Below are 25153 nucleotides of genomic sequence, written 5' to 3'. Positions count from 1 at the left end.
TTACCTTGTGTACATTGCTGTGCTGACATTTGGTTCTGATGTGAAGGACTCAGAGTGGTCACTCTCAGAGAAAGACCTCGACCTGATTTGAGGGATGGCCCATGTCTGCCCAGTGAGCGAGGAAGACAAGATGGCTGCTGCTAAGGCTGACCTGAAGACAGAAACACATTTGGGAGACAGACATGTTATTATAAGAAGATAAGTTCATGCTGATTATGACATCAGGATATCAAGTCAAAATGTACATTCAGTATGATTAGGATCAGTGAAGGAAAATTTCAAAACACAGCAACAGTTGTCTTTCATGTGTCGGTGATAAGTTATCATCTAGGTCACAGCAGTAGTTGATGATGTAGTTTATTTTTGAGAAATGGGGCAATCAACTTAAGCTAATGCGTGACAATTTTTAAAACTAACAAGATCCCACTGAGATAATTTGTGGAGAAAACTGTCCAACAGCTGTCAAAAAAACTACATGACAAACAATACTCAAAGGGGAAAAGAGGTGACGAAGAAGATGGATGTTGGAGGTGATGGAGAGGGATTGGTACCTGGGTCTCTCAGGTGAGGGGTTCGGGCTACGTGGGGGCGGGGTACGAGGAACAGCCGGCTTAGGAGCAAGGGAGGCAGCAGGGATCAGACCAGGAGCTATATGTCTCTGCATAACACGCACGCACGCACACACACACACACACACACACACACACACACACACACACACACACACACACACACGCACACACACGCACACACGCACGCACGCACACGCACACACACACACAAGGTCAAGGAGAAAGTTAACATCACATTGCTCAACCACATATTCATAAACAGGTGTGCCTACACATATTCATATTTTGTACTTTTGAATTCTGTAGATGTAATAACTGTATTTATATTAATGGTTAATTTTTCTATATTCTTATGTTATTTTATTTTATTTCCATTTTTAGTATCAACTATTGTCTTCATATGTGTCAATTTAGTATTTTTTAAATAATTGTTGATATTAGAACACTATTTGGGTGGAGGCTACAAATAAGCTCTCTGAGTTTTCTACCTCTTCCTGCACAGTATATTATTTATCTTTGCTCTTTTTGGGGGAATTTTTTTTTCAGTGTGTAAATAAAAAAACATAAATATAAACATTGACAAAGAACACACTGCCAAGGGTGGCTCATTTTATACATGAATGAACGGTTTAACACAAAACAGGAGGTACAAAAAATAAGGCTTTTGCTCTGTAAAAATACAGATTATTGAACAGCCTCGAACATTTCACCAACGAGATGCTAATGTAGAGCTTTTAAATAGTATTAACAATAAAATTATCAGACTTAACAAGACGAACTGTGGTTTCAAAACCTTCCTAATGTGACATTAACAATCCTTTCCTGAAGTGGTGTGACAGAGAGCTAACTAGCGTAGATGTTCAACTATGTTCATGGAAAACAAGTGGATACAACATGTAGGAGTCTAGTTATCTTTCAATAACGTTAAATTCATTCAAGAATAAAAGAAAACTTACAAAGTCCTGGTCTTTCTCCCTCCTGAAGTTGAATTTCAACATAGTGAGACGCTTTGTTTCACGAGTAGAACTGTTTTACTTCTGTTTCATAGCTTCACTTGTTAAATAACATCAGAACAGTCAGTTAAAGAAGCTAACACACTTCCCTCTTTCTATCTGACACTAAAACGCTGTTTGACAAGACTAACAACACTTAAGTCAACAGGCAGATTGTGCCTGAACCTGGACGCTTAAGCACAAAGAGACACCTCGCTACAAAAGCGGCGCTGATTGGCTGAAGTGAGATGGGGAACCAATAGGAGGCTTATATAGTTCGCCTAGCAACGACGTCCTCAACGAACAGCGTCCATCAGGGGGCGACGTCGTTCCATTTCCGGACATTGATCTGTCTCAGGAATCAAAGCTGCTGTAGGCAAATAAAAATAAAATATTTCTGTCTGTCTGTCTGTCTGTCTGTCTGTCTGTCTGTCTGTCTGTCTGTCTGTCTGTCTGTCTTTCTTTCTGTCTGTCTGTCTTTCTCTCTGTCTGTCTGACTATCTTTCTGTCTGTCTTTCTCTCTGTCTGTCTGTCTGTCTTTCTGTCTGTCTGTATATCTGTCTGTCTTTCTGTCTGTCTGTCTGTCTGTCTGTCTTTCTGTCTGTCTGTCTGTATATCTGTCTGTCTTTCTGTCTGTATATCTGTCTGTCTGTCTGTCTTTCTGTCTGTCTGTCTGTATATTTGTCTGTCTTTCTGTCTGTCTGTCTGTCTGTATATCTTTCTGTCTGTCTGTCTGTCTGTATATCTGTCTGTCTGTCTGTCTTTCTGTCTGTCTGTCTGTATATCTGTCTGTCTTTCTGTCTGTCTGTATATCTGTCTGTCTGTCTGTCTGTCTTTCTTTCTTTCTTTCTTTCTTTCTTTTTCTTCCTTTCTTTCTTTCTTTCTTTCTTCCTTTCTTTCTTTCTTTTTCTTTCTTTCTTTCTTTCTTTCTTTCTTTCTTTCTTTCTTTCTTTCTTTCTTCTTTTAAGGTGATGTAAAAAGCAGGGCCAGATTAGTATCCTCAGGGGCTGGGCCCCTGGGCACTGAGGCTCATGTACCCCTCAATCGTTAGCTAGCTTCACATCCTCTGTCTCTTCACTTTGTTCGGCTTATAAGTGGGACATTTTTTATTAAGGCCGCATCTTTCTCGTCTTTTTTTTTTTTTTTTTTTTCTTTCTCTTCGCTGCTCCGCCGGGCTTTTGGATGTCCATTTTCTGGCGCTTGACGAGTTTTCCTGCACTTCTTTCTGATACGCTTTTTTTCAAACTTGAATTACACATGATTGGTTCGCTAGGCTGTCGCTGAGTACAGTCATGCTTCAACAATACCCTCTTTTACTCTAACAGACATTCACATATCTTAATTGATAGTGGGTCAGGTAAAATGAATTACATTTTTAATACAGACTTTTCATGAGAAACATATTTATTACAACTTACAAAGTGCATTGAAGTTTGTTAATTAGTCATCACTTTTTTTTAGCCATCTGATAGGATGGAAATGCACCTTTTTTTCCCCAACTCCCATCACAGAGGGCCCTTACGTGCTCAGGGGCCCCTGGGCACGTGCCCATATTGCCCATAGATTAGGGGCTGGTAAAACGTCTCGAAGGCATACACTTCTTACTGCAATTGTGCTGCTGAATATACTTAGAATTGTAGTTGATTTGGACGAGTATTTTATTTTGTTATTTTTATGTACGGTAGTCACTAACTTTGTATCATGTATGTAAGGCTGTTCACTGTTTGTCAGAAACTTTAACTATGTTGCTGCCACTCTTGGCCAGGACTGTCTTGAAACGAGATTTCCAATCTGAGGAACTTTTTTGGTAGTTACATGAAGATTAAATAAATTAAAATAAATGTTATTTCAGAGCAGTGACTACAATGCTTAGCTATATAAACTTTAAAGACCACAATAAACACAGTGTGATGTCCCTTTTTGGGGAAAAAAAATCTGTAATGTAATTTTTATTGACATGTTTTAGAACACTTAAATAAGATAGAAAATTAAAATAAAGATGCAAGTGCTACCATCCAAAACTAGTCCAGGTTTTCCAATCAAAAAAAGACACTGAAAACGCATGTTACACACCTTTTGCTTATGATATATTAGTGATATTACTAGCAAAAAAAGAATAATTTCATACATTTCTAAGAGGGATAAATCAGCTGTCATTCAGTGTGAATTTATCAAACGGTGCCTTTGTTTATAGAAAAAGAGGAGGTATGAAGCCTAAATACTCCAAACATCAAACTCTTACGAACATAAGAGTTTTATGTTTGGAGTACTCTTATTTTTAATTCAATAATTCAATAAAAATGGTTAGGCTGAAGAAACGTTAGATGGGTGAACTTAATCACATGATGCTTTCCTATGTTTTCATGATGGCGGATTAGGATGTCATGTGATCTTAGGCCAGACTCAAACAGTTCAAAACTCACAAGTATTGACTTAATACAGTATGTGTTCACTTACTGAGGGCTATAGTCTAACTTTAATTCAGTCATTCCCAGTCCACTGGTTTTAATAAAGCGCCAGATACACAAATGAAGCACCAGTATAGATTAAAAATAACAAAAACAGGTAAGATTTCTGACCACTCTTTTATTGAGATTTGCATGAATACATATTACACAAAATTGCATTAATACCACAGTTGCTATGCAGCTCAAAGTACACAGGAATAAGCAAACATGAAACCTTCAGAAGAACAGGTACCATAACCTTCTGCGTCTACACCAAGGCATTTAGATTCACCACGCACTATGAAATGCGTGGAAACATCTGTTAAGCATGATCTGTGCATGTACACACACACCACTGTTAGCTCACTTGGTTAGCACTTATTAATGTTAATCATTACGCACATTCTTGGTGATATTTTCCTTCATGATTCAGCACATATGGCACTTAAGACACTATATAAGGTAAACAGAGACAGTAAAGAGTGTTCCATCTTCTCAGTGTTAATGTTTGAAAACATTTACATTTTAAAGTATCTTGACAAAGACAAAACGTACCAGTATATAAGTTCACCAAAGGATTAAGCAAGGCTAGTAAAAATACATTCCTCCAAGTAACCAACCAAGAAATCCAACGTGCAAATATTCACAACTTGACCATTCACAAAAAATTCCTACAGCTTTACAAGTAAATATTCATATTTTTGTGTTATTTCTTTTTTATTATATAAATAATTTGATTATCAAATGTGTATAGGAATCTACTTTGTAGATAAAGAGATAGTCCAACACTGCAAAGTGTCAGAAAAAAAAGTGGGATGAGACTATGATTCAGACAAAGAGTTGAAACCTGACAGTGGACTTTGATCGAAGTCCCTGCTGACTGACCGGCCGTCACTGGTCTGCCCACATTCTTCCCTTCTGGAGACAAAACAACCTTTAACTACATTAAGATTCACATTAACAGAGAGACACAGCGCGTTCTCCTCTCACAAAAGATCAAACATTCAGAGAGCAAAAGAGGGCCAGAACAGGGTGACATGAGTCAGGATGGTGGATGGTACATCCAGGCATATCTGGGACATGGAGGCATTTTGGTCTGAGGCGTAACTGGCACCATTAGCAACCCTAAAACACCTCTATTTCTGTCTACACTTCGCCCAGTAGGGGCACTCAGCAGAGTCATAATCCTCAAAGGCTGTCACACAAATACTAAGTGACATTAATACATAACTCAGGTATATGTATGATTTTTAGCAGCTTATTGAACATTGCATTCGTCATTGCTCCCCAGACAAAACAAAAAACATACTGTACAGCCAAACTGGTTATCCCTCAATCATTGTGTAACATGCTGCAACGAGGTTCATATCATCTACATATCAGTTTAGAAAATATAAGTACAGCACACCCCGAAACTGATCAGTATCCACAGATCATGATAGAATCCTTAACATAAACAGTATAAAAGAGACAGAGTGTAACTGCACAGTGCACAGCTTCATCAGTACACAAAAGAGACAGCATGGGACTCTTTTAGCCACAGTAAATTACCCCCTTGCAGTTGAGTAGTACCCGACGCTGGGTGTGTTTACTTTGTTTTTGTCCTTCAAATCGCCTGGAGCGTTTCTCCAAGAAAACATTCTGAGATGACTTTTCTCTGTGCAGTGTGTTTATGAATATATATAGAGAGAGAAACTGGAATGTTAACTGGTGTGCTTTTTCACCAGTGCAGTTGTACTGTGCTGTACACATAGACTGCATGGAAGAAGTGGACATAGCCTCTTGGTTTTGATTAGAGTCAATGCTGCAGTGCATTAAACATGCAGAGGGCAGCAACTTCACTGGTCAGATTGCATGAAACCAGAATTGAAATTGACCCTACTTCTAAATTTAATATTTCCTGATGAGTTTATGGCCCATATCACTAGTTTTAAGTGTTTTGCAATGAAGCACGGTGTTGATTTTGTGAATTTGTATGTCTTTTCAATACATTTTATAAGAAAGCAGGATTTTATCTAGAGATACTTCTGGATAAAGGTCACCTTGAACTCGCCACAATGTAAATTCATGTCTCCAAAAGGTGAGCACATACCCATCAGGTGCGTCACAGTGGCTATGTCTACTTCTTTTATACTACAGTCTATACCTGTAGGCACACTGGCATGGTACAGAATGATTTTCCTTATTGTTGTTGTGCAACCCGGTTTAATGAACCGTGTTCGGAAGGCGCCAATGTACCAACAAAGGCATCTATAAACAGTGTTTGGCACTGCCACTTCCAAGGTACTGTAGCTAGATGCAATGTTATCATTACACAGGTGACATAACAGCTACACACAATACTGCTCAGTGCTTTTATCAGGACACACTAATAGGCAGTTGTACTGTACCATAGCCAGAACAGGTCCAGTGTGGGTACAACACAGCACAGTACACAGCCTTCCAAGGCTTTACATGCATACTGCAGACAGACTACAGTCTGCAGACAGCTCAGTAGAGGGCGCTGTCGTTGTTGTAAGAGCTGGAGCTGGGGAAGGTTGGGGTGGGTTTGTTCCAGGGTAGAGATCCGGAGTGATCAGCTGTGGGGAGGCTGAGCGTGCTGGCGCTCTTCAGCTTGTTCTTCAGGCCCCAGCTGATGAAGGACGCCTTCTTAGTGACTTTGCGGGATTTTTTCTCATCGTCATCATGGGCCAGACAGATCATGGAGTAGGTCTTGGGCAGGTTTCCACAGAAGGTGGCACTCTTGGTAGGCTGGAGAATAGATGGAAAGTTAGATTCAGTGGGAAGAGGCAGTCAGTGTTTGTTCAAATAAAGAGCTGCTAAAGATACAATACCTGGAGTAATGCAAGTCATTCTATTGTTAAGTACTTTCAGCTTATACCTCAAAGGCTGGACTGTTTGGCTCATTTTTCATAGATCATATCTAAAAAGCTGGTTCTCACTGTTCACAGCACATTGTTTTGTGCTGTAAGTTTTTGGCAGAAAACACCTCCCTCAAGGAAACAAATCTAAAATTCCACCTGTGCTGTTGGGTCATCTGACACAAAAGAACACTTTCACTGTCATGATCTGTCAGTCTAGAAACCAAATGACCAGCTTTTCTTGATGAAGTGTAAACGGAGCATGGCATACCATTGGGGGGTTGCTGTCCATTACGCTGACAACCTGGATGTCTATCCCTTCATCATTCACGTCCTTCAGCAGCCGCATCACCTCACCCACACTCATCCATTTACAGTCTGTGTCACCCACAGCGATGATGAAGTCGCCCTCTTTCAGGCCGTGAGCCTGAGAAAGAGACATGAGGAAGAACATGCGTTAAAGAGGAGGCTGATGAGATGTTCTCATACTGTGGCAGACTGAGCAAATATTTACAGCTGTAGGTTTATTTGAATGGCAGCTGAGGCAGGTTCACCTACTTTCCTGCTACATCCTGGAGGCAGCCAGGATCAGCAGAGAAAACACTGAGGTTGAGCCCAAACAAATCCTTTCTACAGCACACATGTGGATGTGGATGTGGATGTGGATGTGGGTGTGTGTGTGTGTGTGTGTGTGTGTGTGTGTGTGTGTGTGCCCCAAAGTAGGTTATTTCATAGCAGTGGGAAGTCAGTCTGATCTACATGAGCTCAGCTATTTCGGTCCGATAAGTTGACCGGAGGTCGACAACAAAGGAGAATCAGTCAGATCCAAAATAAGTCCCGCTGAATGCAGAATTAAAAGTTATAAAGAGTTTGGCCTAGTTTGACTCGTGTAATTCTGCTAATCTCTTTCTCTGCACAGCCTGCAGGGTGGAATAAGAGTCCGCTCTTTGTCAGCACCACTTAATGAGCTGTCAGACTTAAAAGGATTCGGAGACTAAATACTCTCTGATTCTTAATTAAATTAGTAGCCGGAGTGAATGCAGGGGGCGGGAGAGGTTGCAGACATTCTTTGAGTCTGAGTGCTGCTTTGAGTTTCTGAAGATTACTCTAATTTGCACTCTGAAGTTCTATTATCAGAAAGCAAGCATGCATCAAACTTCAGTTCTCTGTTAGCTCCCTCTGCAAAGTGATCCTCTGACAGTAGTATAGACATACCACTGACAAATTATGTCCTAAGCTTAATTTTATACATCACAGAAAAAAGTACTGAGCATGGAAAAAATGAAATATGAACTTTGACCTGTCGTTTGCCACCATAGTTTACCATTTCAGAGGATGATACTGAATGATGTATGTTTAATCAGATCACAACAAAATGAGACAAATAACTTTGATTTACAGAAGTCTAGAAGTTGATGTTTGCCGTCACGGATGACCTCTTGAGATCATTTCAATTTTCCGCAAGTTTAACATTCTACCATGCTCAAATGAGAGGCTAGCTGCAAACTATTTATAGTAGTATGTGTGTACTCACAGCAGCTAGGCAGAGAGGGTCCAGTGAAACCACCTGGACAGGTGATTCTCCTTTCAGAGTGAAGCCCATGTCTCTGTCCTCTGGGCGTAGTCGTATTGTCCTCGGGGCCGTCCACCTCTGCTTGGCTGAGAAGACCGACAGTGGACCCTGAGGAAAAAGTGTGGGGATGCTGGGGTAAATATGGCTGCCGGATTAAATCAGTCAAGTGTGTGATATTCTCTAGCACTTCAAAAGTTTGAGAGGTTTTTGATGAAAAACTCCTGGGTGGTTGATACTCAAGCATAATGATCCCTCTGTCTTATTACAGTATAATATTTTAAATGCCTACATGACTGTCAAGAGGTTCAATTATCAGTCTCTTTTAAACCTGCACAAGTTGCCAAGATTATTTTCAGGCTTTGGATGGCTAGCCACCAAATAACCAAGTCTTTACAGACAACTCATTGGTGCACAAGGCCATGGTAGTAAATTTCCCTATCTTTCAGTTTTCAGCAAACCTACACTTCCTGAAGTGATTTCCTCACCAAACTTCAAGTGTTTTGCAACTAGCAAGGAAACACTAGGAAGGTTATGAAGCAACTAATTTCCTGTTTGTTTAAACTCTGACCAATCGAGTAGTCTAAGAGTAAGAGAACTAGGACAGTCAAATTGAGCATAGCTAATTGACCACGGATAAAAAACAAGATCATAGAGTCTTGGGGTAAACAATGTCAAATTGGTTCACTAAGTGTGGCTACGCTAGCACCACCAGCCTTCGGACCTTGTTTCAGGTTAACGTTCACATGCCTGTACTGGTTACACATTGCTCTGGTCGAGTGTTTACACATCCGTTTACCCAGACACAGCCGACACTTTCTTTATTTATTTATTTAACCAGGTAAGAGACTCATTGAGATTTAAAACCTCTTTTTCAAGAGTGACCTGGCCAAGACGGCAGCACAAAATAGGTTACAACACACAAGCACACAAAACAACACAAATAGAATACGGTCAGTTTCACATGGTTACATGATTACACAGTGCAATCACAAGAACCAATGGAGCTTGTTTCTCTGTCTTTTATGAGTGACTTGAATTCCCCCAGAGTTACAAGATGTGTCAGTTTTAAGTCCTTCTGCCCATCATTCCAGGTAAACAGGGCTGAAAATTTAAAAGCCTTTTTGCCCAGTTCAAATCTGACTCTCGGGACCTGCAACTGTATGATGTCCTGAGAGCGCAGGCCATATCGGCTGCGGTTTCTACACGTGTACACACAAATAAGTAGGGAGAAGTCCGAGAATACATTTATAAATAAAGATCAGCCAGTGAGAGAGTCTACGACCGGACAAAGACGGACAGTGTGCGGCAGCGTATAAGGAACAGTGATGTACATGATAGCTGCAACCAGTAATAAAAAGCAATTTTCGGGCCCTGCTTAGAGTCAATTCAACTGAGAAATGCAACTGATTTTGACTCTACTTTGGTTGTCGGCCTTCTTTATTTTGCATGTTTCATTTTTATTGTGGTGTGCCGTCGTGGCCAGGACTCCCTTATGAAAATATTTTATGTTTAAAGGACTTCTTGGTTAAATAAAGGGTAAGATAAAATAAATAAAAAAGAGGATTCCATCGCCCCCCTCCAGCCACCACCATTTTAACCAACCCAGGATCAGAGCACCTGTCCATGGTTAGTGTTAGTTTCAGCATTTGTTGTTATGGATGAGAGTCCAGGAGACTCTTGAGGTGTCAAATGTTTGGATCAGCTGCTTCTCTAATGTGCCAAAGCCTCCAGGAGTCTCACCCTTTGTTGGTTGTATTCAGAAATGACAGAAACACTCTGGTGTTTCTTAAAATACACATCTGAAACACCAATCTAGAGTCACTTTCTGTCACTTACTGAATAAACCAACCATATTGTACAGATAAATAACAATGTGAGTGGAAAAATATTAGTAACCCACATACCAGCCGCTGGAAGAAGTCTGTGACTTTCACCTTTATGGTGGCAGGAACTTCCATCTCTGCTTTGTGCTCTGTTTTAGCTGAGGAAAGAGAGGGGACAAACAAAGATGTCATTCTTCAGTGTTTACTGACACAACTGCGGTTCAACTGTTGCCCTGCAGAGAGGCGGGGAGTTAGCAGTGTAAACATTACATAATTTGTACCTAGAACAAATGTCACTTATCACATGTGACTGCAGCAGGTGTGGTACACAACTCAGCTGCCTCTTTTATGAACTGTATCCAGAGAGACAAACCTCTCAAGCAGCACGTTGGCCCTGCTGGACTGCAGTGTTGTTGCTGAAGTGTTTGTTGTAGTGACACTAAGGTGACTTGTTCGTTTCCATGTCAACCATCAGAAGAATAGACGTCACCTCAGTGATACTTAAGGAAACTCAAATAAGCTCTACTTTATTGTTCACATCCTATTTTTCTCATTTCATGTTTACTTTAACAGAACTATATGTTTGGTTGTGGTGTTGTATTCACTTTGCAGCATTAAGACTCACAGATGATGTCCGGGGCCTCTGTGTAGTCAGTGAACTCTTCCTCGTTTTCATTTTCACTACACTTGTTGAGCGAACGCTGGTGACTGGCTCTTAAAATGTCCTGCAGGATGTCCAGCTTGTTCAGGTGGTGGCACAAACCGTAGATCCTCAGAGCCTCCTCGTGACCCAGGATGGCACGGCGGATGTGTGCTTTACCTGAGGGAGCAAAAGAATCAAGGAGGCAAGCAGACAGAGGAGAGCAGAAGGGAAGGAGAGAGCAAAGGAGAGCAACAAAGAGGAACATTTAGAGTCAAGTCTGTTGTTGTTGGAAGTTGATTTTCTGCTGCTCGTATTATTTGTGCCCACTCTTACCAATGCGTTTACGTTCATCTTTCTGTTTCAGGATGTCCAGAGGAGAGCGTCCCTCAGGAAGCCGATCGTACACCTGAGACAAAGTCTTCTCTTGCTGGTCCTCATCATCACTGGGACCCACTGAACACACACAGAGCAAAAATATTAATGTTAACTATATTCAGTTTGTTTTTTTGAAAGTTTGCCTTTATGACAGGACAGCTGAAGAGAAACAGGAAATGTGGTGAGTAGAGGGTGGGGGAAGACATGCAGCAAATGGTCGCGGCCAGGAATCGAAACGGCGACCTCTGCGACGAGGATTATAGCCTCTGTATGTGGGGCGCTTGGACCGCTAAGCCACCAGTGAAACTTCAGTCCAGTTCAGTTCATATCCTATAGATTTGCACTGAGTATGATTGTCTGACTATTTTTTACTATATCTAACCAAGACAAGGGTTCAATCTAATAAACAAACCAACATCTCTACCACAAAAGGTTAGGTGACAGAAACAGCCGTCAATCTTGAATGTAATCCTGACGTTGTTAGCAAAAATATGTTTACAAGCTCATTAAACAAAACAAAAAAAGAAAACTTGTTGTCAGTATTTTATATGTTCTGGTTCATGGGATTTTAGCGACAGAACTTTCTAGGCTTCCCCTGACCAGTCTGCTTCTTAGAGACAGCACAGACAGTTTATTTGTAATGTTTGTGGTTAATCTGTTTACAACAGCTCTCTTCATTCTGCCCTGTTTCTGGGCTGAGTCCTCTCTCCACAGCTCTGTGGGTAATTGCTCTATTCTCCTCATCCACACAGGAATCTGTTAATGAGCTGCCAAACTCAAAGCTGCATCACTCAGTTGTTTCTCTCCGCAGTGTTGTCCCCTTCATAACTCTGGGTAAACTATGGAAAATTCCCTGCAAAGCTTCTGACAATCTGCATCGTCATTTGGTTTTTAGTTTGAATTATGGACCCAGTATAAAATGTACTTTAACAAATTAATCTTTTTTTTAAGCGAACGGTGTGTCATGAAGTCAATAAGATAAGAGTCCTCCAAGAAATGTTCACGTTTTTTCACTTACTGCAACTATCCCCCTTTTTCTCTTGTCCATGGAGTGAGTGTGTGAGTGTGTGAGTGTGTGAGTGTGTGAGTGTGTGAGTGTGTGAGTGTGTGAGTGTGTGAGTGAGTGAGTGAGTGAGTGAGTGAGTGAGTGAGTGAGTGAGTATGTGCGTGCATGCGTGCGTGCGTGCATGCTTGTGTGTCTCTAAATAGTCGTTATGTAATGGCTGTGTGGTTGGCTGTGGTTCAGTCCAGACATCTGACATGACTAACCCGGTGGACTGTGGATCATAGAGCACTTTGAGAGCAGGATCAGGTTTTTCAGGCAGACAAGAAAAGTTTTCTTGCACACATCCTAAAACTGTTTCACACCTCAGGAGTCAACAATCAGACCAGCAGAAGAAGTAGATTCAAACTCGTAGAGTAGGTGTGCAGATGGAGTGTGAGTGAAGGTTGTTCAGGACAAGAGATAATCAAACTTTGCTCACATAAACTCCCCTTAATCTATGAATCTCAAAATAAACTGGTTTCATTTGGTGTTGACATTTTAGATGAAGGGCTTTTTGATGTGTGGTGACTTTCCCACATCCCACATTTGTCCTTACACTATGATATCACATCCATTTGGTGTCAGAAACACTATTGTACCTGCTGCAGACAGGGCAGTTTCATGCAAAGCATTGTGCAATGCAAACCAAAGAGTAAGGCTCTAATAGTGATGCTTCACTTAAGCAGAGACATTTTTTGCATGCCTTTGCATAGCGCTGAATTAGTGTGTTGATGTTTGAAAGGGTGTTTGCTGACAAGTTATTTTAGTGGTAAGAAGAATAGAGATGGGCTGTTACCAACCAGGAAATGGAGAACTGGAGAAGCTATAAGTAATACAGAAGCTGAATGGGGACTTTTGTCATTCATTTCTCAGACTATCTGAACATGTTAATGTTAACTCTTGGATCTCCATCAGGAAGATATTTAAAGATATGCAAAAAAAACTAGGCAGGTGTGTGGAGTATTTTTCCCCAAAACTTTCAAATAACTTAATACATTATATAGAGAAGCATGAAGCAATGAAGTTGTCCTACATTTAGGATATAAAAAAGTTAAATGATATTTGAACACAAAAATATACACATAATAGACATATTACATAGATGTGTGTACGTGTTGTTACAAAATAAATACAGCCATTCTTTAAATTATCATCACTTTTTCAGACATTTAAAAAAAAATGACATAGCACTGTCACTGTGTAAAAAGCATTTTGTGTGATTTTTCTAACTGGTATATTGAAAATATTTTCTTACACTGGTGGTCAAGGAGCGCTGATGCCACAAAGTAGTGCGCCATGGAGCGGTAGTGGTTGGTTTTCACTTGTGACATTGTGGACCAGAAAAACGGCACGTTGTCTTTGATTGGTGTTTGGATCATAGACTGGTGGACTTGATCATAGATTTCTGAGACCTAAAGGAAGAGGAGCATAGTTACTCAGAGGACATTTAAAGCTCTAGTGTGCAGAAAATCTGACATAGAAGTCAGCTTAAGAACTCCTGTGCCCTGAGGAGTGTGTGCTCAATGCTGCTGTTTACCTTCGCTGCCTCCTGGGCCATCTTCATGAGGGAGGAGAACTGGTTCTGATCCCAGGCAGTGCCATCTTCTCAAACAGACACTCCTGAGACTGAGCGAGCATCATGCGGATCAACATACTGAGCATGGCTGGACTCATGTCATAGCTGGGTGTGTGTGTGAATGTCTCCTTCAGGTGGTTCAGGGTTCCTGCATGAAGAGAGTAAGAGACTCAGCACCGCTTAAAATGAAAGCTCTGCAGGGAAACATCAATAACTCTTTATATTAATGAAGTTTGGTTGGTTTAGTTCCAAATCAACAGGCAGACACTACGCTTCTTTACTTTTTCAAAAACAGATGTTTTAGGCTGGTCTATCATCTGATCTGAAGACCTGTTAGTCAGCTAGGCCCTCTCAAAGATATTTTGAATACCCTGTATGATAAGAGTAAAAAAAAATAAAGATTACATTTGGGATTGCATTAAAACAAAGGTCCCAAATGAATATATTTTTAGCCGTTTACAACATGACATGGCTGTCTTCTAAGCAAGGTTTTAAATTAAGTTGCAAAAAGCATCCTAAAGGATCTATCAAGGATCTGCAGCCTCTCAGTTTTTAACATCATCACCCATGCTGTGATCTGTGTGGATGGAGATTCTATGATAATGAGGTGCTGCGCTCACTGGCTGTCTGAATGCTGTCTGAGGGAGGGTGCAGACTTAATGTGGTCAACCCTCGTTGTTGAGGCAGTCTGAGGTGAAGTGGTTAGCACATACAGACAAATTAACACCAACTGTAGCCTGCGCTTTGTTATGGAAATTAGAAACGACTACTGTTGGCAGCATAATCATAAAAATAGAGAGTAGCCTGTCAAGTAAAAAAAAAAGAAAGAAAATGTAGCCACTAAACCTTCAATAACTTCCTATGACAACAGAAATCGGTATTTCAAGTCTGATACTACTGTTGATGACATATACAACAGTGAGTCATTAAAGGCAGAGCTGATACAGTCAGAGGCAACAAGGCATATGGTGTTCTGATCAGCAAATTAAACCTTTGGGTTCAGCAAACCAACCCTAATTACTGACCTGCTTTAATGCACATGTCTTAAAAAGGTTACATATGTGCTGAGTACTGATTTAGGTAACCAGGATTCACTCAATGATGATGCTTGAATATGCTTAAATTCCTTGCAACAGCTGACAGTTCACACCACCAGACTTCTACGATGAAAAAAGGTAGATCCACGCATAAGAGAGTGTGACAACTTTATGGATTATGCATCACTTCATCCCATGCATTCTCAAGCAAGACTGTGTAATGCTGCAGTTCTCCAAACTACCTCTAGGGGAACCAGGACCTCAGTTTCTCGGGCATGTTGCCATTGTTCTCTTCAGGGAGAAAACCTCAAAGTTAGCAGTGAGATCATTTCTGTGTGCTTCTTAAAGCTGAGCCAAAACACAAACCTGCTTAAATCTAATTTTCATGTTCGATTGACGAAACAAGACATCTGCATACCAGCTGAGAACGCCCTCCCTCTTATTTAGAGATTAAAAACTTGGCAGCAGGGAGCTGTAGACAGTTTAATACAGAGCACTGCCTCGCTGGCCTCCCTCTCAGGTTCTGCCATTGTTGGCCGTCTCCTCCCATCCTCTAAACCGCCTTTGTGTTCCAAGCTCAAGGGCACTGCAGCAGCCCAAACACAGCTAGCCATCGCCTCCCAGCTGAGTGTACTACCGGCTCCTTACACCAATGACAATGCTCCTCATGACTGCATAATTATTTTACTTAGTACAAAGTCTAAAATTATAGCTATAAAAGCTACATAACCAAAGCCAGGGCCTTCTCAGAGCTGTAATTAGGCTGCCATACTCCTCATACTGCCAGTCGTAATTCTATCAAGTCCGTCTGAGCTTCCTGAAACCTCAGGGAGGAGGGAAACCAGTTCAAGTGACGGGTGCTTCTCTGGAGCTCCGCCACATGACAAGATGCCAGAGAAAACATGCACTGCATCATTCTCTGTGGAGCAGGAGTCAGAAGCCAGAGGGTGGAGGGTGGCACAAACTTTGAAAATAAGACTATTGAGCACCAGTGTTTTTTCTGAACAGCAAGCCTCTTCTTAATACTTTAATTAATTACAGAATGTCTGTCAGACCAACACCACACCTTGGGTCAATATTGAAAAGCTAATTAACTCATTAACTCTTTTACACAACATGGCTTTAGAAAAGAGGTGCTGCCTGCAGGGTTTCAATCACTTATAGACTAGGTTGTCAGATATAAAGAGGAGGATTATAAATGTTGGAAAATTAGCTATGAAGTCATTTCTATTGTCCAGTCAAAGTAGTTAGAGGCCTTCTATCTCTTCCTACCTGCAGCTTTCTGGAAGGCTGAGATGGCCTCCTCCAGGCCAACTATCGTCTGTCGGTCACTTCGGGTCCCCATCTGAGAGTAGAGGGCAGCCATAGTGAAGAGGATGCTGGCCTTTTCCAGGACAGGTTTTGTTGACACACTGGCACTCCTGTGAAAGAGTCGTACCTGAGGGAAAGAGGCGAGAGATGTCACGGTTGATTTTTGTTAAGCTGAGAATCATGGCTTGAGCTGCTGCCTGTTACTGACAGAATGTTCTTAAAAAGAGATTTTTAATCCCAACAAACTAATTATATGAAATCAGAACCATCGTAAGGTGGTCTTTAGAAGATACAATTATGTTAGATTGTGTCAAAAGCCATAAAGAGAAAGAGCAAGATCCGAGAACTTGAATATGGCTGAAGTTCAAAAAAAGTTCAAAAAACACAATGTGTATCTGGTTCAAGTCTGTCTGCCACAAAGTGATATAATCCCTATAGACTTTCATTTTGACTTCTAACTGCATGTTCTAGATTTGAGGTTCTGTCTGAGCTGAACCTTTTATAGAGCCGACTTGTCTCCTTCGCTTAGGTTTTGAGGTCTATGACTTTGACAATCTCTGCTGCAGAATGAGTTCACTACATTAAGCCTGTAGAGGGTGTGAGTGCTGTAATCTCACCTTTTAACAGTAACTTAAAACACATCACCAAGACAATGCTTCTTTAGATTCGCTTTGGTCCTAATGAGTTAGAAAAGTTAGTAATCTATTTGTACCAGGTGAAGAAGATCCCCGTCTGACGTGATGGGGAGAAGAAATCGGCTCTCCATAGAGGAAGGTGGCTGAAGTATTTGGCCATCAGTTCCACTCCGGCCTCGTTTCGACTCGGTGTTCTGCAAGCCTGAGATACGACAGGAGAGAGATCTGATGAAGTCTGCAACAGTGAAAACTCATGAAGGGACTATCAGAACAGAATATTGTAGCGATGTTTCTAAATACTTAAAGGTTCAGTTTCACCCAAAAGTTTGTTTCACCTTTCACAACGATGGACTCTAGTTATATTGTGAGCTTCACTTTGAAGTTCTGAGGGTTACACATCTAAGCTATTAAAAACTGAGTTACTATTCTTTTCAGCCTTTTTGTTCTGTTTATTGTGAAGACAGAGTCGAAACATTTCATACCAGTCAAACTGTCTCAAACTGAGATGCACTTTCTCCCTGCAGCAAGTCATCTCCACACATGTGCAGTTGAGCCCAAGATAACCTCAGATTGCTGAAAAGCCTCAGCGTGAACTCTCCACATGTAGGAGTACACTTTTGCAACCATTTTCATGTGTTTTGAGAATAAGACAGATTATTTTGGTCTTATTCTCAAGGGTTAAGTATGATCCTTTGATTTCTGAATGCAACCCTTTGTGTGTTTATGGGTAAGGGATTTATTTGAAACTAAGGCAGACAACACTGGTGTAAGAGGGACCTATATCAGACACCTTTAAGCTCCTGTTGGGAGTGATCAACTTGTTACGAAACAGACTGTAAATTAATACTGGTGTCATCAGGGACTGCACTGGTTACTCATATTAAGCAATTTTTAAAGCCGGTTACGTGCTGCCACTGTGTCTGTGCTGACACGCAGCATGTAAAAAACCATCTTTCATTCACATTTTTAAAGCAAAGGATAGCACGAGTAATACAATTGACTGTTCCCAGAACAGAAGAGACTTTTTGTTGAAAAACGCTACCTTCAGGACAAAACCAGCAAGAGCTTCAGCGTTGTCCACAGGGGGTTCCAAAATCAACACGAACTAAGAGTTCCTCACAGGGGCTTTAAAAGTAAATCTCAAACAGACTGTGATGTCCTATTTAAAATGATCTAAAAACACTAGCACAAAGCCAATTAGGACACGTCTGACCAATTTTTGCTAGTTAGGTAACACACAGCTGGACAGTAAGTGAGGAGCAGGGTGTAAAGAGGCTGGATTAAGTCCCTTGATTATTCACAGGTGTGGTTTGGGCGTAGCATTAAACAAACCAATCAGAGCGGCTGCACTCATTCCCTTTTAAGAGCCAGGTTCACCTGCTTGGAGGTGTGTTGCTGTTACACAGCAAATTTCACATTTTTTACAAGAAAACTACAGCACAATGAATAAAGACTTACGTTTTTGTTGGTCTTTGATACAAACTTTTGTTCCTGACCAAACCTCATTGTAAGACTACACACCCATGGGCGCTAATGTGCCAAAAGTTCAATTGCTATTTACATAATGTGGCTGGGACATAAATATAAAGAATATGTTGGGTGGAGAATAATAATGAAACTTTGACACTCTGTGTGTGTGTGTGTGTGTGTGTGTGGGTGTGTGTGTGTGTGTGTGTGTGTGTGTGTGTGGGGTGTGTGTGTGTGTGTGGGGGGTGTGTGGGTGGGTGTGTGTGTGTGTACCACAGGGCCTGAGTTTTCTTTACCTGTCGCAGGTCCATCAGGTCAGCAATCTCCTCTTCATAACTGTTCCCATCTTCACTGTAGTGCTCCAAGATGAAATCCTATAATAACAGATACAGCTCAAATACACTACTTCATTCCAGACAGTTGTTGTGGAGTTCTCTGGATATAAAACACATGACTATCACAACTAGGCCACCTGCACGCATCAATTCAAACTGTTTAATGCCAAGTAGGCAGGTGAGAGCCGGGGGGCAGGAGACACCAGGGCGTTAAAACTAAGGTGTGCGAACAATCAATAAATAGAGCAGCGATAACAAAACACTGCACAGCTCCCACATAGCATGCCAGCAAACCAGAACAGGATGCAGCACACTGTAAATATGCCACCAGGATATTACGAGGTTCTCACATTGAAATTGAGCTGCATGATAACTCTTACAGGCTGTTGTCTGACCCAGAATATGAGACAGATCTTTTATTGTCAGGTGAAGAATTCTTGTTGAATGAATTAATTGCAAGTGTAATGTAGCAGCAGGTGTGCAAGGCATAGCTAATTTGACCCACATACCCAGTGAAAGGAGAATGTAATATTACTGCAACTAACCCTCATTGAACAAGGCTCCTGTCAATGTGGGTGAAATATGTTGCATGCAAATTAACGCTGTGTTCCTGTTGGAAAGTCTTAGCTCAAGTTTGCTATTTTCTTGTCAATACAGTCTGTATTTCCACTGTCATATGATGTTCACATTTAAATATACAAACAAAACAGTGGTTTAACTCATCATGACTTCAAAGAGCATCTATTCAACAAGATCTGACTCAGATGTCTCTCAGTCAAACTTATTAGTCAGTTCTTTATAATTAACTCATCTTCTATTACATTAACCAAACACAAATTTAATTTTGAATAGCTGATAACACGAAATTATGGTGTTACAGCTAGTTATCAGAGTTAACTGCATATACCAGAGAAATACAAACACAGTAAATAAACTCAACACTACTAGAAAGAAGTATAAGTACATCCAAAAACATCTGTGCATCAAAAAATATATCTGCATTGTAGACAGACTTTGTAAATCTAAATGTAAAACTTAAAAGGTAAACACACTTTAGAAAGTCTTACATGTAAAATAAGAATATGTACAAAATGTAAAACTGAAACACAAAAAATCTGAAATAAAAATATATATAATAAAAACACATTGAAGATGGGTAGAGGTGTAATTATTCAATACAGTGTCAGAGTTGTAAATATTAATGGGCATTAAAATTAGAAAGTGTTTGATATGCAATGTTATCTGAAAACTAGCAGTGTAATGTGCAATTAAATGAATGAATCATGTGCAAATCAATTGAATTAAAGCTACTTCTCATTAACTTTTAAGAAAAAAACTCAAGTTTCATCAACTTTACACAAAGTGAAATTGTAAATGTAAAGTATCCACTTTTGATTTAAATAGAAGAGACTGATTAAACCACAGATTGAGCGTCAGTACCTTAAAAAAAGCTGAGAAATCAACTTCTTTTGTCTCCTTCAGACCAAGAGCAATGACGGGGATGTTGGCTGTTTCCCTGGAAGCAAAACAGAAAGAGAGAAAAAGAGAACACATGATCAGTTTTTCTTTAATTCAATATTAAAGCTTGACTGATGTTTGGGGATAAAAGAGTATTAGTGTTTATGTTTTACATTGTGTTCCAATCATAGGTATCAACCGTGTGACTTTTTAGTTGTGGTTGCTACCTTTAGGACTGAAGAGCTCCAGTGAAAAATGGCTGGTCTGACAAAAATCACCCAGGTTGGTCCTTAAGATGGCGCAACTATCCCAAATCCTACAGGCTCAAATCAAAGGAGGCTGCTTGGGGGACAATTTTGCTACCATGACAACTATAAAAAATGCCAACAACACATGCTGCAAAGGGAATACAAAGGGAGAACATCGAAGTGTCCCAATGGAATCCCAATGACAGCTCTCATTTAGACCCCTTTAGGAAGAAAACATGCCCTGACGGTTTAGTTTAATCCAGTGTTTTATTTTCGTTTCCCTTCATACCTCTGAAATAATTGCTGTGTTAATTCAGAAAAACTGGAATTGCATCTGTAGATTCATATGTATAAGGCCAAAAAGAAAACCATCATTCATTTTCACTTTTAGTCTACTAACACTTTGAATGAAGTAAAGGTGGCTCTGAGGTGTGGTTCAAGATATCAAACAAGAAACTCCCTCTGACTACAGATGAAGTAAGGTGAAGAGTCATGTCTTTAACAGAGTCACCTTAATAACCGTACCACCAGAATCAGTCTGATCTTACGAGCAACAACTTTTTCGCTTGAGAAAGTCCACATTTTAATCAGTTGACCTTGACTTAATCTTGAGCGTTGTTTCATTGAGGGGGACTTTTGGATTAGGCAGATGGTGCTGTGAGCACACACTGTAGGAGTGAGGATTTACAGGCAGCCCCCCACGTCTCCTTCGATTGCAGAGCTACAAAACCCTGATGATTAATCCCTCTGGAGGTGCAGCCCTTCTACATTTGTGCTAACGTTAATATAACCCCCAAACAGTAAGCAAAAGCAGCTATAAAACACTAGCTAAACCTTCTCCTCTGATCTCAGCTTTAGCTTTAATGGGGGACCCCGCTGCTGACAGATGGAAAACAGGTTCAGCTTGTTATCAGCCTTGTGGAAATATAACGTGACAGATACCTGCTGCCGATCAGACAGAGTCTATAAAAAACAAAACCCTCCCCTTCCTGCAGCAAGGGAATGAGGTGTTGCCAAATAAATTACCCCTTTTAAAAACAAGCCTGTGTTGCTTCTGGATTTGTGTGGCATTTAGGTTATTCAAACAACCGCAAACGAGGGCAACAACAACTTCAAGCGATTGATAACATCAACAAGCTACCATGATGTTATCTTCACAAACATATTTTAATCAGGACTCATTCCATCAAACAGATCAGAGGTGCGGAATGGTCTTTTCATTGAACCGAACATCCAAACCCAATGGAAGGGAAAACAACTCCTCACTCATTCATCACTTGATGATAAGGCAGCATTCCTCTGGCACTCTGGCTCTGTGAATCACACAAACCCTCATTCATCAGCAGCAGAGACAGAGCCATAGAGAGAGGCTGCAGCGTGATCCATTAGTACTCCGAGGTGAGATCACTCTGAGCTTCTCTCTGGTGAGAGTGTGAGGGGGGGTTAGGATAACTGTCCTGCATAGAAAGTTAAAAGCCTCTCAGAAGCTTGTTCCACCACCCTTCACAACACTCTCCCACACATACCTCTATAACAAGGTAGAATAAGGCATGGTTAGTGCCAGTGTGCAGGACATGGATCTGGTTTTGGTTAAACCCACTCCAAACACTACTTTCAAGCTACATTTTAAAGAATAGATGTAGTAGTACTCATAATTTTGATGTATTACACTGAACACTGATAAGTTTCTTACTGTTCAAGTCCTTTACTTCTGAGTTAAATCATTGTTTAGTATGCAACAGGTTGATCCCACACTGGATAAGGTGCAAGATATAGATGTTAAAAAGTCAAGCTTAGATCTCTATGAGTATATGCACACATAAATGTTCATGTAGTGTAGATTTATTTAATGTATGTAGTGTGAGTCGTTATGCATGACACATTTTTAAGCTGCTGTGGAGTGGACTGCTGCCATGCTGAACACAGTGCACTTGAAGTGTTTTCAATTGTTTATAAAGTCAGAGCCGGAAAATTCAAGATTAGCGTAGCACAAACACTGTAAGCAGTGGGAAACTGTTAACCCACTCTGTGTGAGTGAGCTCTACCGTCATCGCGTCTTTGTACTTTCATAATAATCTCGTGAAGGCCTGATATTGGTGTCCCAGTGTGTGATTTCACATTGCCTTATGGTGTTACACACATACCGCTTGGTTTCGCCTTGCCTGCTCCTCCAGCTCACACTGATCCAGTGCTGCCTCTATAGCTCTGACTCTGGCTCTGTTATTACCTCTGATTCCGGCCCAACAGTGGGACGGCTCGGTCTCACCATCACACCCTGTGACATCATCTAATTGAAGTCAAAACGTTACAGGAGCGCATATAATGCACTTTTAACCGGTAATATGAAAAGGGGCTAGCATACGTACAAGAACATATTACAAACAGATAAGATGGCTTTAAATCGCCTTTAAAATCTTAGCACAATATGAGAGGACCTTTTCACCAACAAATAACTTCAGACGGTTTTGTTCTCTCAATGAAATTCTTGTTATTCTATATTTCTGCTTTCTTGTGTAACTGACGGCTCTGATATTTAGTTGTCATATTAGTAAGGTTGTGTATTGTGATATGTTGTCTCAGGGTTTATCATTTAATATTAACCGTGTTGTGTTTTATTCAGGTTTAACTCAAGAACCTTGATTGTTTTAATCGTCCATTTATTCAGTCAAATATTATAGAAACACTGTTAATCTGATCAGAGGTCATATATACTGCTTTCATGATGATTAACCTAAGGCTCTGATAACTGGGTTATGGTACTTTCTTAAACAGTTGACAGCTGCATATTGTTCATTCCTCTCTAGCTTTATTAGCACCGTCTGAAGTAGCTTCTGTTTTTATCTCAATGTTTTTATGCGTCACCCTTTCAGCAGAGCTCAGGAAGTCTTTCAGTAAGTTCAGATCAAGAACATAACACAGAGGAACAGAACAAACATATACAGATCACAGTACAGGCAACATTAAAACATCCATAACTGTACTCAAAGTGTTACTGAATGTAGTTATATGTGCTTGAATCATCAAAGCACTGTGCTCAAATGTCTACTGAAACATCCTAACAGGGTTTATTCATGGCCTGGTTCAATGATGTCACTCTCTACATCTAGTGCACGTGTACTGTACCTCTATATGTGCTTTCAGTTATGCATTACCTCACAGGTAAACCAGCTGAATCTGGTCTGAGTGAGAAATAACAACAGAACAATGTTATTCAGGCGACAGTGGACCGGTGGGAAAAGCCTCGAAAGACGAGGACAGTTAGTTTTGTTTTCTTTGTGAACACTGAGGTTGTATTTCAGACTGGGAGGAAGAGGAGGACGAGGATAACTCTCCATTGTGCCTCATCGTACTGAGACACCTGCTCAGAAACGACAGAGGGAGACTTTCCCAACATATCCGATACCCCCCCCACACACACGTTTCCTACACAGATGTATGTGTGGCCTTTTATTGACGATGCAGTGTGAACATGATGATGTCACACATAATAGGGGACAGGTGATAGGAATTTCCCAGCATGCTCTTTGTCAGAGGACGGAGCAGTGAGCAGGTGTTTGTCTAAGAACCTCAATGATCCAACACCCAAGCTGGTGACGTCAATCTGATCCAAGTCAAGTCTCAACCTTGAGGTTCTGTTTAGGTTGGATGCCTAATGAACATAATTGTTTGTGTACCCGGCTGTGGGCTACACGTGTTACTGGAGGATACCTGAGAGGGCACATGAGAGAGCTAGGGCTGTATGCAACTACCGAAGTGCAGAATGTCAAGAACATGTTTGTCATGTTATCCGGTGACTCTAAAATGCCTGATTGTATGAGTGTGCATGAATGTTTGTTTGTCTCTACCTGTTAGCCCTGATTGAACTGACTTTGTGGCTTATTTTAAGTCGTTTTGCTCAGAAATGGCCCTCAGCCATTATTAAAATGACTCCCAAGAGAAACAATCACATCATTATACGTCATATACATGTTGCACACCCATGCCACACTGGAGCCCAGTTCTTCCAACCATGTCTGCGCCAAGGACACTTGTCAAACAAACAGGACTTTGGGAGTGAAGCATGCTTCACATGGTTCAGATTACCTTAAACAAGAGTTTCCGGTTGTCACTATGTTATATTTTAGTGCTGTGGAGGCTACTGTCAAGGGACAGAAGTAAGAAGTGTACTTGTCCAGGCTTAATGTGTTTTAGATTGTAACCTAAGGAGTTATTAGGAATATTTCGATCCATCTTTCTCTGCGAGCTTACACTGGGAGTGCCTACCTGTCTAAGAATATAATTCATCAAACCAGGTCAACGATTCTTTATGGTTTTATAATCATCAGCAGATTTATTTGAAAGGTCTCATGAAAAACATCTCATCAATATTTCCATAATGACTGAAAACAGCTCAGTAGCGGCAGCTGTGAACTTTAAAAAATCAAGGTTTTTGTCAACGACCCTCAGAGCTGTTTCCATGGTCACCCCACTGCACTAATCCATCACCTTCTAATCACCTCAGTGGTTGTTGTGATTTGTTGTCATGGGCACCCTGACAGAAGTGTGTTTGTGTGTTGTGTTGGTCTCTTTAAAAGAATGTTCATTTAGTTTTCGGGTGTATTTGTGTAATCCTGAGTTTAAAATGTGTGAAGTACAAATATTTGTGCTCTTCTGCATTTTTGTACTAAATTGTAAATAGCCCATGTAAATGTAGAGTGCAGATTTAGTTTGATTAGCAGGTGTATAATGTGTATGTGTTGTTTGTCTTTTGTGTGT

At 40.6% G+C, this 25153-nt stretch overlaps 2 protein-coding genes across 5 annotated transcripts in view; both read right to left on the bottom strand.

Moving 5' to 3' along the window:
* The window catches only part of cep89 (centrosomal protein 89), a 77543-nt gene extending 75586 nt beyond the window's left edge, over positions 1–1957 (bottom strand). For 3 of the 4 annotated variants that reach the window (XM_034679742.1, XM_034679740.1, XM_034679741.1), the window contains exons 1-3: positions 1529–1819; positions 552–658; positions 5–151 (exon numbers count right to left, since the gene is read on the bottom strand). In XM_034679742.1, coding sequence (XP_034535633.1) covers positions 5–151; positions 552–658; positions 1529–1570 — 296 coding nt within the window. In that variant the 5' untranslated portion in view covers positions 1571–1819. Of the gene's footprint in view, positions 1–4; positions 152–551; positions 659–1528 lie in introns of all 4 variants that reach the window. The other variant, XM_034679743.1, reaches the window with a different exon arrangement.
* Positions 1958–4130: 2173 nt separating this feature from the next.
* Positions 4131–25153, bottom strand: part of rhpn2 (rhophilin, Rho GTPase binding protein 2) — a 40117-nt gene continuing 19094 nt past the window's right edge. The window contains 14 exon segments of the mRNA XM_034680714.1: positions 4131–6762; positions 7144–7299; positions 8407–8553; positions 10350–10426; positions 10894–11088; positions 11245–11364; positions 13587–13743; positions 13869–13915; positions 13918–14055; positions 16217–16339; positions 16342–16382; positions 16968–17092; positions 18654–18731; positions 20133–20208. Of these exon segments, the coding sequence (XP_034536605.1) occupies positions 6502–6762; positions 7144–7299; positions 8407–8553; positions 10350–10426; positions 10894–11088; positions 11245–11364; positions 13587–13743; positions 13869–13915; positions 13918–14055; positions 16217–16339; positions 16342–16382; positions 16968–17092; positions 18654–18731; positions 20133–20208 (1741 nt within the window). The 3' untranslated portion in view covers positions 4131–6501.

The sequence above is a fragment of the Notolabrus celidotus genome, chromosome 3 (assembly GCF_009762535.1).
Source record: "Notolabrus celidotus isolate fNotCel1 chromosome 3, fNotCel1.pri, whole genome shotgun sequence".
Lineage (NCBI taxonomy): Eukaryota > Metazoa > Chordata > Actinopteri > Labriformes > Labridae > Notolabrus > Notolabrus celidotus.
The sequence above is the reverse complement of the archived record's forward strand: the minus strand, read 5'-3'. Positions and strand labels throughout refer to the sequence as shown.